The sequence below is a fragment of the Phocoena sinus genome, chromosome 4, assembly GCF_008692025.1.
Source record: "Phocoena sinus isolate mPhoSin1 chromosome 4, mPhoSin1.pri, whole genome shotgun sequence".
Taxonomy (NCBI): Eukaryota; Metazoa; Chordata; class Mammalia; order Artiodactyla; family Phocoenidae; genus Phocoena; species Phocoena sinus.
The window spans coordinates 71,445,431-71,458,498 of record NC_045766.1 but is presented as its reverse complement, the minus strand read 5'-3'; the positions used below and the strand labels follow the sequence as shown (position 1 = coordinate 71,458,498).

The window sequence follows — 13,068 nt, the reverse complement described above, 5'->3', positions numbered from 1 at the left end:
AGTAAGGAAGATGGGAATGTAGATGAGTATGCGGGGCAGGGCTGGGAAGAGTATTCCTACCTAATGACTCCTGTCTTCTTTGTGAAGAGGCAAAATTATCTACAGATCATGGAGGTGTGGGCCACAGCTTGGCTGGCAAAGTTTGGGAACAGCCATTGTGTCAGTGCGCCAGGGATGTGGCAACATAAATAATACAAAGACAGTTGAAACGCCTAAGTATGTAGTGTCCAAGTCTTGAACTACTGAATGCAGTGATACAGTCTCAGCCGTAAAAGCCTTCAACTCTTGGCTACCCAGCCCCCTGTAACATACAAATTGGATCACATCACACTCCTCTACTTAAACTCTTCCAACGGCTCCCATTGCTTTAAGATACAAATTGTCTCCAGTATTGCTCAACAACTAGTGGGGGAGACATCAGGAAGGAAATCTTTGGATTGATCCAGTGCTGGGTGTGTGAAATAGCCAGGGAATGACCTAGGGAGAGGTAGGGGGCATGATTAAAAAAAAAAAAAAAAAAAGCTGTTGAAGTGGTGGAGGAAGACCAGACAGGTGGATACCAACAGCCTGAAAGAGAGAGTCCTGGGGTCGGGACTTGGGGTGTGAAGTGAATGTGTGTGAGTGAGACAGCAGGGAACATTGAAGGTTGAGCTTGTGCATGGAATGTTCTGGGTGAGACAAAGTTTAACATGGGAACATGTAAGGACTTTCTGGAGTGACATATTCTGAGCCAAAGAGATAACCTTTCTTCTCTCTGTGTGAATGACACCACCTCCTACCAGTCACCACAACCTGTAACCTGGAGTCATCCTAGGGGTTCAGTCTTCATTGCCTCCCTTACATTCATTTGGCCATCAGAACCTTTTAACTGTATTTCCTAAACATCTCTCTTTTTTTTTTTAATATAAATTTATTTATTTATTTTTGGTTGCGTTGGGTCTTCGTTGCTGCGTGCGGGTTTTCTCTAGTTGCGGCGAGCGGGGGCTACTCTTCGTTGCAGTGTGCGGGCTTCTCATTGTGGTGGCTTCTCTTGTTGTGGAGCACGGGCTCTAGGCGCGTGGGCTTCAGTAGTTGTGGCGCGCGGGCTCTAGAGCACAGGCTCAGTAGTTGTAGCACACGGGCTTGGTTGCTCCGGGGCCTGTGGGATCTTCCCTGACCAGGGCTCGAACCCGTGTCCCCTGCATTGGCAGGCGGATTCTTAACCACTGCAGTACCAGGGAAGCCCCCTAAACATCTGACTGCAGTTGCCTTGATTGAAAACCTCGAAATTGCCCCCACCCCCTTGCTCCACTGTCCTTTAAAATTCAAATCAGATCTCACTCCCAGGCTTAAATTCTCCCAGTGACTTCCCACTGCTTTAAGATAAAAATTCCTTAGTGTGGCAGGCAAGGTCCTTGGTATCTGGTCACCGTTTACCTCTGTGCTTTAGTCACATAGTCCTCTGTGATTAAAGGTCCTTGGAAAGACCTTCCACACCTTCTCTTGGATCTTTTTCAAGATCCCTCATATCTGTGGAGGTATGAGAAACTTTATTTCCTTCACTGGGAGAAATGACCATCAGAGTATGAGTAGCCCCCTGTGCATGCCCCTGGCCCAGAACTAATCACATATTTCCCCCTCTGGTCTGATAGCTCTAGACGGGAGACACTGTTTATTTCACCTGTAAACCTCAGAGCCTACCACAGGGTTTGGCCAGAGTACATGCTCAATGGATATTATTGAATGAAGAAGGAATGAGTGAATGTTGAAATCTCCTTAGCTGAGGGTAGGAATTGGGGTTGGAAGACTGTGAGTGAGAGGCCAAAGTCTTGGATGAGAGTTTACTAGCTGTGTTTTATGGGACCTGGCCATCGACACCTTCTTTTAGGGAAATTGCCTTGTCTAGTAGTCAGCTGTCCTGAATCCTGCATCCTGACACCATTCCTGTACAAATGATTAAGTTGAGTCATCCTGCCCTTCTATCTGCTTGCCAGGGACCTGTGTGACCTGTCATGAAATGATGAGCTGGGTTAATCGGATTTTCTCCTGGGATCTGGGAATTGGAAAACAGGTTAAAATGATAAGCTCCAGGAGCATAGGTTGAAAGGATACATCAAGAATTGTCAAGAAATATTTAGCAGAAGTTGCAGAGTGGCCCGGATACATTTTTATGACCTGTGCCATGTTTTATAATATTTTGAATGGGTTGCCAACGTTTGAGAATTGGAAGGTTTCACATTGAAATCTGGCTATTTGGTTTCTCTTGTAAAATTCAAAAGTCTGATATGGCAAAAACTGAAGACAAGTAGAACACAGGGCACCTGCTTTCCCCTTCACCATGGCCTTCCCCACGCCATATGCTCACACCTGGCCAGCTTCATTCATTTACTTTATTTGCTTGGCCCCTATAGCCATCTGACAACCAACTTGTTAAAGGAACAAGTTAGCAGTGAGGGCTTATATGCAAGCCAGGTTCACAGGGGAACAGAATCCCTAAGAGAGCAAGGAGGAAACTGGTGGGAGTTGGGCAGTAGGTGAGAAAGAGAGGATACAGCTGCTAAGAGAGGGAAACCAGTGCCCAGAGATGCCTGAGTTTCTGGGCTTCTCAGTTCTAGTAACTGCTCATGGTTACCTTCATCATAATTCCCTTTTCTTGAGATAATTTGCAATGCAATTAGTCAGGCTAAGGGAGGGGGCTACTAGGAAATTGGTAGATAGCAGCAATGAGGCAAGTAAGACAGTGGTTTATTTAGATGATATTAGCCTCAAAGAAGAAATTCTTACATGAAGGTGGAATATAAATTATAAGTTGCTGTCAAGAGTTAGACTCTTGTTGACTATGTATCCTGGTTCAGAAAGATCAGAGAAGGGGCACTGAACAACCTCTGCTCGAGAGGATGTATAGTCAAAAGTATTCTCAGAGAAAATCAGAAGCATTCTGGGAAGGGCTGTGGGTATGCAGGGTTCCAGAGGGTTTGGAGGAAGGAACTAGGAAGTCTGGGGAGAAGAAATTTGGAAGAGATTTAAGTTTTGATCATTTATATCATCTAAGAGTGTAAACTGGGCCTGGTAACTAACTTTCACTGTGTGTTGAAAAGAGAGGTCTGTATTTCAGCAAACAGAGAAGGCTTCCTGAAAGAGGTGGCATCTGAGCTGCGTTTTTTTTGTGGTACGCGGGCCTCTCACTGTTGTGGCCTCTCCCGTTGCGGAGCACAGGCTCCGGACTCGCAGGCTCAGCGGCCATGGCTCAGGGGCCTAGCCGCTCCACGGCATGTGGGATCCTCCCGGCCCGGGGCACGAACCCGAGTCCCCTGCATCGGCAGGCGGACTCTCAATCACTGCGCCACCAGGGAAGCCCTGAGCTGCGTTTTAAAGAGATGAAAAGGAAATGCTTCACAGGCAGACAGAGCCACAACTGTAAAGGCTGAATTCTAAAGGGAGAGTGGGCAGTTTGCAGTTAGAGTCTGGATCATGGGGCCTGAGTCACCTAGCAAGTTATTTTTGTATCTTGGGGCCTTGGTTTCCATTATTATAAGAATAATGATATTGTAATTCTATTCTAATACTCCATGTTCCTACCCTATCTCACTTTTTTTTTTTTTTTTTTTTTTTTTCCGGTACACGGGCCTCTCACTGTTGTGGCCTCTCCCGTTGCGGAGCACAGGCTCCAGACGCGCAGGCTCAGCAGCCATGCGTCACGGGCCCAGCCGCTCCGCGGCACGTGGGATCTTCCCAGACCGGGGCACGAACCCGTGTCCCCTGCATCGGCAGGCGGACTCTCAACCACTGCGCCACCAGGGAAGCCCCCCTATCTCACTTTTAATATTTCTCAATTTAAGACGTATCTTACAATTGACACCCCAAAATGCTTGCTTTATCACAGGGCAAAGAAAAATTGTGACAGCGTTATCACTAACTAGGTATATGTAAATTTAGCCATCCACAGAAAGATGTTCATTTGATAATTAGCTTAGTTATTTGCATTGATGGTGCCATGCAGTTGAATTTTAATCTGAATCTCAAAGTGTCATGTTAGGTGTCTTCCAAAAGGTTACACTGTGTTGAGTCATTGAAACAATAAGATATTGTATACACAGATTAGTTGTCATGCATATGGAATACAATTAAATGTAGAAATGGCCAACTCTCTAAATTTGACACAGAAGTTACACATCTAGAAGAGGTTGTTTTGACTAACTGAAGTGTCTGAGGACACTGAATGTTTAACTGCCAATAGTTTCTAGTTATTAAGAGAAGCTGTGTAGATTCTAGGGCTATGCAATTCAATTAAAAAAATAAACCAAGTTTATAAACAAAGAAGAAACATATATAATGCTCGTATATTCTTTGAAATGTCTCAAAAGTATGCTGTTACTTTCTAAATGTGATGAAGAGATCAAGATATAACCATACGTTATGAAAGACAGATGCCATCATGCTATACTTAACCAGATGGTCAAAGGGGTTATTATATAAGACTTTCGGCAGTGGAAGTGCCTAACTTCTGCTATGGTACTGAAGTGGAAGTTAAACCTATGGAAGTTAAACCTAACTTCTGCTTATGGTACTGAAGAAGAAAGTGGTACAATTATGATAATAACCAACATTAACTGAATGATTACTATGTGGCACTGTTGACTTGAGTTCTTACCTATTCAGCCTCAGGACACTGTGTCAGATCAGTGGTATTATCTTCATTTTGCAGTGAGAAAGCTAGCAGGCAAATCCAGGAAGTTTACCTCCAGAGCCACTATGCTGTTCTAACCCTCCCTGTGCATTTTTACAGGTATGGTTTTTAGGTTGAGTTTAGAAGTATATACTTAAATACAATGTATCCATGGTACTTTTTACTTACATGCCATGAGTCCGTGGCATCTAAGAATCAGAAGTAGGGGCTTGTGGGATTATTGTGGGGATCAGAAGATGAGTATCTTACAGTGGCTCCTAGAAAAATCGTGTATCAGAGGGCAGGTGTTGCAAGTTGAGTAAATGAGCCTGCATTTTCAGAATCCTATCATCTTAGAACTGGCAAAGGCTACTGAGAGAAAGGCGTCAGTAAGGAGGAATGTTTTCTGTGGTTTTGAGAACGGTTCCTCCACACAAAACGCCCTGCCTCCCCCATCTGTCTAAATCCTTCTGATCTTTCCATGCCCACCCCAAATGCCAGCTCCTTCTGAAAGTAGTCTCTGCTTATATGAAAATATATATCAATACATGGGAGATACTTTCAAATTATTACGTGATGAAGCCGGTAAGTGAAAGACGGATTTTATCATTAAAGTTACCCTCGCTCCTCTCCTGGCCTCGGTTTCTCTAAACTGAAAGGAAGTGGTGGCTTAGACCATCTCTTCCTTTTATAATCTCTACTCTTTTACCCTTTTCAGACTTCTGCCAAAGCTGCCTTGAAAAGCAACTCTCCTTCCTCAGACCTGCAGGCGGCGGCTCCTCCTTGTTGGCAGCTCAGCAGGGCGGGGCTGGAGAAGCAGGAGAAGAGGCGGGGGCTCCGGGGGAAGCGCGGCGCGCAGCCACGTGACTTCCTTCCCAAGGAGCCTCAGCTGCCGGCCTCCCAGCAACCGGTTCGTCCCGCCTAACGACGCCCGCGCATCCTGGTTGGCCCTTGGGACGCATTTGGCAACGAGGCTCCCACGGTCGCGCCGCTCACTGGCTTCCGCTACCGTCGCTCAGGCGCGTTGCCCGAGCGCCCGCAGGCGGTGCTACCGGAAGCTCCTCCCAGTGGCCGTCGTGTTCGTGGCTGGCTGGTTGGGGCTGTCACTCCGGGTCGTTTCCCTGAGGTCGGTCCTCTGTTGGGGGCGGGAGGAAGAGGGGCAGGACTGGGGCCTGACTAGCCGTCGCTGCCGCCGCTGTCTTCGCGGCTGCTATGACCAGCGGGCGAGACGCCCTCCGCAGCTCTGCGCAGCGCTAGTCGCGGCCGTGCGCCAGCCGTAGCCGTCTGGGTCCCCAGCGCAGCCGCTCCCGCGGCTCCCTCGGCTCTTCCAGCGCCGCTTGCGAGACGAGGCGGAGGCAGGATGAAGATGACGGTGGATTTCGAGGAGTGTCTGAAGGACTCGCCCCGCTTCAGGTAGCCGACGCGGCCGCCTGGCGCCGGGCCGGCGTCACCCGGAGGTGCCTCCTCCGGCGGTGGGGGCGTGAAAGGCAGACCGCGGAACGCGCGGGAGGCCCCGTAGCCCGCGCCCTCCGACGGGGCAGGCTGCGGATGCCGTCGCTCCCGACCCGGAGAGGGCACGACAGCCCCGACTAGCCCTTCGTGAGGGGCGAGGCTGAGCCAGAGGGGGATGTTGCCTCCTTATCCCCCTTCCTTGCTCTCTGCCCGGGGCGGAGCGCCCGAGAGGCGGGGCGCACCAGCTCCGGGGAGCTGGGATGCAGCCGCGTCCCCGAAGACTCGTGTCCTTTGCGGTGCGCGCTCTCGTCCCCTTCCTCTTGCCGCTCGTCCTTTCCCCTTCCTTCCGCTGCTTCTTCGTTTCCACCCCCACCCCAGCCCCTCTTTGAGGGAGCTTGCAGGGCACCCTCCTGCAGTTCACTTAGTTCCTTTTACCCCGAGGGTGAAGGAGTGGGGGGCGAACTGGGATGTCGATTTATGCTGCTGGCGTGTCCCCTGCCAGGGGGGGTCTCCTCGGAAGGCGCTGGCGGTTGATTTTGCACGGGAGTCGGGGGTGGGAGTCCTTTGACCAACAGCATTCTGTCCACCTTGGTCCGAGACTATAGGTTTTTCTTTACACCTAAGCTCTTTGGAGGGGTACCGCTGTCGAGAGGTACCGGGCTGAGGGGGGAGGACTAGGAGAAACAGTGCATTTCAGTTTTGAGAACGGAAGTAGGAGGGCCCTGAAGATGGCATTTCTGTTCCTCTTCCAGCAGCGTCGGCCCGGGAGGGCCCCCATCACCGTCGGATGTTCCCAGTGGATCTGTCACATAAACTGACGTGGTGGCGCTCCGATTCACATGGGCTGGCCACCTTGCCTTGAGAGAGGCGGCAGTCCTGAGGGTGTCCAGAGCACAGACTCTTTCGGTTTCGGGCATCGTAGGAAACTCTTGAATTGTTTTGGAGAATGGAGTTTTGCTAGGTTGTGTTTTACAGTGCATTTATAGGGCTGTCCTTAGGCCTTAAAAATAAGGCCTTTAGAACCTCCGTTAGATAGTGACATGTCTTGAAAGCGTCCCCTGAGCATTGATGTGTGTGTGCCCGCTGATCTCTAGGCCAAGCCTGGGTTGTAAATTCCTGCATCCGCTGCCTGGGAACTAACTGTTCTCATCGTTATCACTGTTAATTTCATTTGCCATTTTCTTTTCAGTGAAAAGCAAAGAAAACTATTGTAAAACTAAGGAACTCCTACTTCTAAGAGAATGTCCTTTGATTTTTTTTTGTTTGTTTTTTGGTGTTAATTTTATTTGGAGCTTTGGGCTATTGCTTGTAAAAACGTACACCTGATTTGATTGTTGTTGTTGGTATTAGTTTTTAAAACTTATATTGTGCGTGATTTGATGGACTCAGAGGAGATACAAATGGATTGTTTAGGACAGCTTTGCAAGTTAGATTCCAGGACTGTGTGGCAAAGGAAGTAATTTTTAAAGTGTACCTTAAAAAGTTCTACTTTTTTGGTGAAATTGTTGTTAATATTACTGGGTAACGAGGTAATCACGGCACTTTTTACCTAGAGAATGTGGCTTTGTGCTCAGTTTGTTTCACAGTTTAAATTTCATTAAAAAAAAGAAGTTGAGAGAAGTGATTTGGAAATGCTTCTAATCCCTGGTGTTGGTCACAAACCATGTGCTGTCTTTGTTTTTAAAATAAAAGAATCATTGAATATAAAATAAGAGGAAAAGATACTGATTAAGTCATATGGAATATTATAGTGAACGTTTGTTAGACTTGAATGTAATTTCTATTCTGTATTAATTAGGATGTTAGGGATTTTCTAGAGTTGTTTCCGGTATTCCAGTTGCTGTTGGCTGCAAATTGGGAAGACAAACCAAGATTCAGAGAACTCTAATATCTTGTATACATTTGTGAGACTAGATTAAATTTGCAATAGAGGCAAGAATGCCAGGAAATAAAAGTCTCATCGTTCACACTTCTGATTTTTACAGTTTTCCTATAATCCCATTACTGTGTAGGTTTCTATAGCATTTGAAAATAATGTTTCAGAAGTCTTTTTATTCACATGCCTTATGTATAAGTGAAACTTTTGAAAGCATTGTGCACTTTATGAGTGATATATTGAAGTGTTTGTATCAAAAGAGAAGATTTGTGGCGGCTGGGCTTGTTTTTTTGAGAGCAAGGCAGCTGTACTATTTATTCCTTGTAGTGTCCTGATCTATTGTGCTGCTTGAAATCTAATTCCTATTTTTATTATCCTTCACAAATGAATCTTGTGGCGTTTAAGTCTGGTATGTGGACATAACTGCCTTGAATGTTGTAGAATCAATGTAAATGGCAGCTCTTGCTGAAGAAAAATTTCATCAGTGTTCAAGCTTCAGACATTAATTTTCCTATTAAATTGGTAAGGAAACAGGAAGACTGGTTGAAATAGGGAGAGAAGGATGTTGCAGTTGCAACATTGTTTTTAGTAATTTGAATAGTCAGTGGTTACTTTTACATTCCTGTGAACATTTTGTTTTGTTTTTAGATTGGAAGGCACATTTCATTGTGTAATTTTGGGTTCCCTTCTTAGTTTTTAAAAAACCAGTCTAAAGGTCAAAATCTTGTTCATTTAAAATCTGCAGGAAAGTGAATGCATCTAAGTGTACATTTCTGAAGTGGGAATTATCCATTTTGACCAACATTTGTTGAAGAAGTTTGAACTTGTTTGGGCCCTAAACTGTAAATTTATATAATTTTTATAAAAATTGTGTTTTTTCCTTTATATAAGCATATGGTTCACTCAGGAAGTGAAATTTTGTTTGAAACAAAAAGTTGAATTAGTGCTTTTTTTTTTTTTTTTTTTTTTTTTTAACAGTCCAGGTCTTTTATTTTCTTTACATCCATCATGCCATGAATTCATAGGGAATGGGCTCCAACAGTTCAGGCTTTTTTGTGTTGGTTCTCACGAAGTGTGCTTCTCTGGGTGGAGCAGGCTGGTGCTTCAGTTGAACCCAATTACCTTTCTCTTTGGCTTCCTTCTTTTAATGATCATTTTCCTTCACCCGTTTCAGGAAGCTATCTCGGCTCTTAGAATGCTTAATATGCTCGATACGCACGTTAATTCTCTTGGTGAGAATCTTGCCCTTAACTTGTTTGTTTACAATGATGCCAACAGCATGCTGGGTAACATTGTAGACTCTCCCAGTTTTGCCATGGTAACATTTGTGGGGCATTCCTTTTTGAACAGTGCCCATTCCCTTGATATCTACAATATCACCTTTCTTGTAGATTCGCATGTATGTGGCCAAAGGAACAACTCCATGTTTTCTAAAAGGCCTAGAGAACATGTAGTGGGTGCCCCTCCTCTTTCCCTTCGTGTTGGTCATTTTGGCGAATTACTGGAAGATGGCAGTTCCGCTAGTGCTTTTTTATTTTTATTTTTATTTTTTTTGCGGTACGCGGGCCTCTCACTGTTGTGGCCTCTCCCGTTGCGGAGCACAGCCTCCGGACGCGCAGGCTCAGTGGCCATGGCTCACGGGCCCAGCCGCTCTGCGGCATGTGGGATCTTCCCGGACTGGGACACGAACCCGTGTCCCCTGCATCGGCAGGCAGACTCTCAACCACTGCGCCACCAGGGAAGCCCCCGCTAGTGCATTTAAAAAAAAAAAAAAATTATTTATATTTTGGCTGCTTTGGGTCTTAGTTGTGGCACGTGGGACCTTTTGTTGTGGCGTGCAGGCTCTTCCTTGCGGTGCACCAGCTTCTCTCTAGTTGTGGCGTGCGGGTTTTCTCTCTCTAGCTGTGGCACGTGGGCTCCAGGGCTCGCGTGCTCTGTAGCTGTGGCGCGTGGGTTCCCAAGCGCGTGGACTCTGTAGTTTGCAGCACACGGGCTCTCTCATTGAGGCACGCGAGCTCAGCAGTTGGCGGGCTTAGTTGTCCCGGGGCGTGTGGGATGGAACCGGAGTTCCCTGCCTTGGAAGGCAGATTCTGTACCACTGGACCACCAGGGAAGTCCCAAGTGCTTTTTGACTTGTGGAAGATTTTTGCTCTAATTCATTCCTCAAATATAAAAATATTGAGTCTTTATCTAGTACATTTATTTTTTATCCTTAACAATGTTTATTTTGCACTGTTCTGAAGGTTTTTTGTTTGATTCTATTTCAGATATGATCCTTGTTCAGCAACTTAGGATAAAAATCTTAAAAAGATGTTTTAGGGTGAAAGGTTTTAATGGTTGAAAGACATTGGAATAAATAAATAAATAAATGCACACATAAGTGTGTGCACGTGCACACACATACATATAATGTTTTGCTCTTAAGCTGGTGCCAATCCTGGCTGGTTTGCCTCTTTACCTTCCATATTTAGAACCGGTATACACTCTTAACAATTGGTACTTTATATACATGGAAAATACAGTGGGCAAGAGATGAAGCAAAATGTGTTTTTATTTCAGAAGCGGTAGAATGGCATTATAAAGTATCAATAGTTTTATCATGAACCAAAATACGGGAACCCAGCTACTCCTCATTGCAGCTTCTAATTCCTCATTTAATGTAGTACCAGCATAAGTTGAAATAAGGAAGAACAAGCTTTTATAACATACCAGACCTTATACTAGATGCTTTTATAGCTACCATCTCTTTTAATACTAAAATATATTACGATGTAGGAATTACTATCTTTGTTTTTAAAATGTTTAAAAATTACCAAACTGGATATTTTGAGAAGTTAAACTGACTTTTTTTTTTTTAAATTTTATTTATTTTATTTTTGACTGCGTTGGATCTTTGTTGCTGTGTACAGGCTTTCTACGGTTGCGGAGAGCGGGGGCTACTCTTCGTTGCAGTGTGCAGGCTTCTCATTGTGATGGCTTATCTTGTTGCGGAGCATGGGCTCTAGGCACGCAGGCTCAGTAGTTGTGGCACACGGGCTTAGTTGTTCTGCGGCATGTGGGATCTTCCCAGCCCAGGGCTTGAACCCGTGTCCCCTGCATTGGCAGGCGGATTCTTAACCACTGCGCCACCAGGGAAGCCCAAACTGACTTCTTAATGGTGGACTTTCAAGTGGTGGACTTGGAAGTGAATTCACTCTTTTACTCCATCTCTTGAGCCACAGGCTTTATTGCATTAATTAAATTTGCATTAAGTGTGTGTATGGTGTCTTTTATAATACAGAAGTTTAAAAATTGGCATTCATGTATTCCCTAGAAAAGTGTTCCCATTCCCATTATTTTAGGATATTTTCTATTTTTAGCAATTTTTAGTTTCATGTAATGCAGCTGGATTTAGTTTTGAGTGTGGGAGATAATCCTATTTTATTTTCTTCCTAATGGAAGCCCTTGTCCTAATACCTTTTATTGAATAATCCATCCTTTCCCCATTGATTTAAAATTATACACATACGTGCATATACATATATGTATACGAACGTGTGTCTTTTTCTGGATTCTACTCTTTTCTACGAATGTAATTTTTTGTTCTCTTGCAAATATTGTTAATATATTAGTTGTAAAATTTTATAGTCTGTTATGATATCCAGTGGGACAAGTTTTCCTTTGTTACTGTTTTTTCCAAAAATTTAATGGCTGTTCTTGAATATTTTGTCTATATAATAGCTTCTTCAATTTCAGAAGAGGTTACATCTTTCTATGTATTTTGGCCTTATTTATTTAAAACTTTTTATTATGTAAAATTTCAATGATGATCCAACTACATGCTGTTTATTAGAGAAATACTTTAGATTCAAAGATACAAATAGATTGAAAGTAAAGGGATAGAAAAAGATAAACAGTGCAAGCAGTACCCAAAAGAGAGCTGGACTGGCTATACTAATATCAGATAAAATAGACTTTATGACAAAAATTACTAAAGATAAAGGACGTTTTTTAATGATAAAAGTCAATCCATCAGGAAGACATATACTTATAAACATATGCACTTAGTATAGCCTCAAAATACATGAGGCAAAAATTGACAGAATTGAAGGGAGAAATAGAAAATCCAACAATAATAGAGACATAAATACTTTCAATAATGGGTAGAACAACTAGCCAGATGGTCAACAAGGAAATAGAAGATGTGAATAACACTATAAACCAAAAAAATATTTAATAGATATCTATAGAACACTTCATGCAGCAATAGCAGAATTCATATTTTTCTCCAGTTCACATGAATACATTTTCTAGCACGGACTGTATATTAAGGCATTAAACAAGCTTCAGTAAATTCAGAAGGATTGAAATCATGAAAAATACGTTCTTTGGCCACAATGGAATGAAATTAGAAATCAGTAACAGAAAGAAATCTGAAAAATTTATAAATACTCGAAAATTAAGCAACACATTCCTAAATAACTAGTGGATCAAAGAGGAAATCACAAGGAAATAAGGAAATACTTTCAGACAAATGGAAACAAAAATACAACATACTAAACTTATGGAATGCAGCTAAAGCAGTGCTTAGAGTGAAATTTATACCTACAAACACCTATATTAAAAAGAAGAAAGATCTCAAATCAGTGATTTAACCTTCCATCTTAAGAAACTACAAAAAGAATAGCAAACTAATGTCAAAGCAGGGAAAGGGAGGAAATAAAAAAGACTAGAGCAGAAATAAATGAAAATGGAGACTAGTACAACAACTAGAGAAAATCAGTGAAACCAGAAGTTGGTTATTCATAAGGATCAGCAAAGCTGACAAGCCTTTAGCTAGACAAAGGAAAAAAAAGGAGAAGACTCAAATTTCTAGATTCAGGACAGAAAGAGGGGACATCATTGCTGTCTTACAAAAATAAGAGGGATTATGAGACAATACTATGAAGAATACTCAGACAATAAATTAGTTAAGCTAGATGAAATGGATATATTCCTAGAAAGACACAAACTACTGAAAATGGCTCAAGAAGAAATAGAAAATTTGAATAGACATGAGATTGAATTAGTAATCAAAAAGCTTCCTGGAAAGAAAAGCCCAGGGACTTCCCTGGTG

General features: G+C 43.5%; 1 protein-coding gene and 1 pseudogene across 5 annotated transcripts in view; one reads left to right on the top strand and one right to left on the bottom strand.

The window, feature by feature from the left end:
- Positions 1-5,265: 5,265 nt before the first annotated feature.
- Positions 5,266-13,068, top strand: part of ACAP2 (ArfGAP with coiled-coil, ankyrin repeat and PH domains 2) — a 158,481-nt gene continuing 150,678 nt past the window's right edge. For 2 of the 5 annotated variants that reach the window (XM_032629593.1, XM_032629590.1), the window contains exon 1: positions 5,266-6,058. In XM_032629593.1, coding sequence (XP_032485484.1) covers positions 6,006-6,058 — 53 coding nt within the window. In that variant the 5' untranslated portion in view covers positions 5,266-6,005. The remainder of the gene's footprint in view (positions 6,059-13,068) is intronic. The other 3 variants (XM_032629589.1, XM_032629592.1, XM_032629591.1) reach the window with 2 other exon arrangements.
- LOC116752768 lies at positions 8,980-9,487 on the bottom strand (annotated as a pseudogene).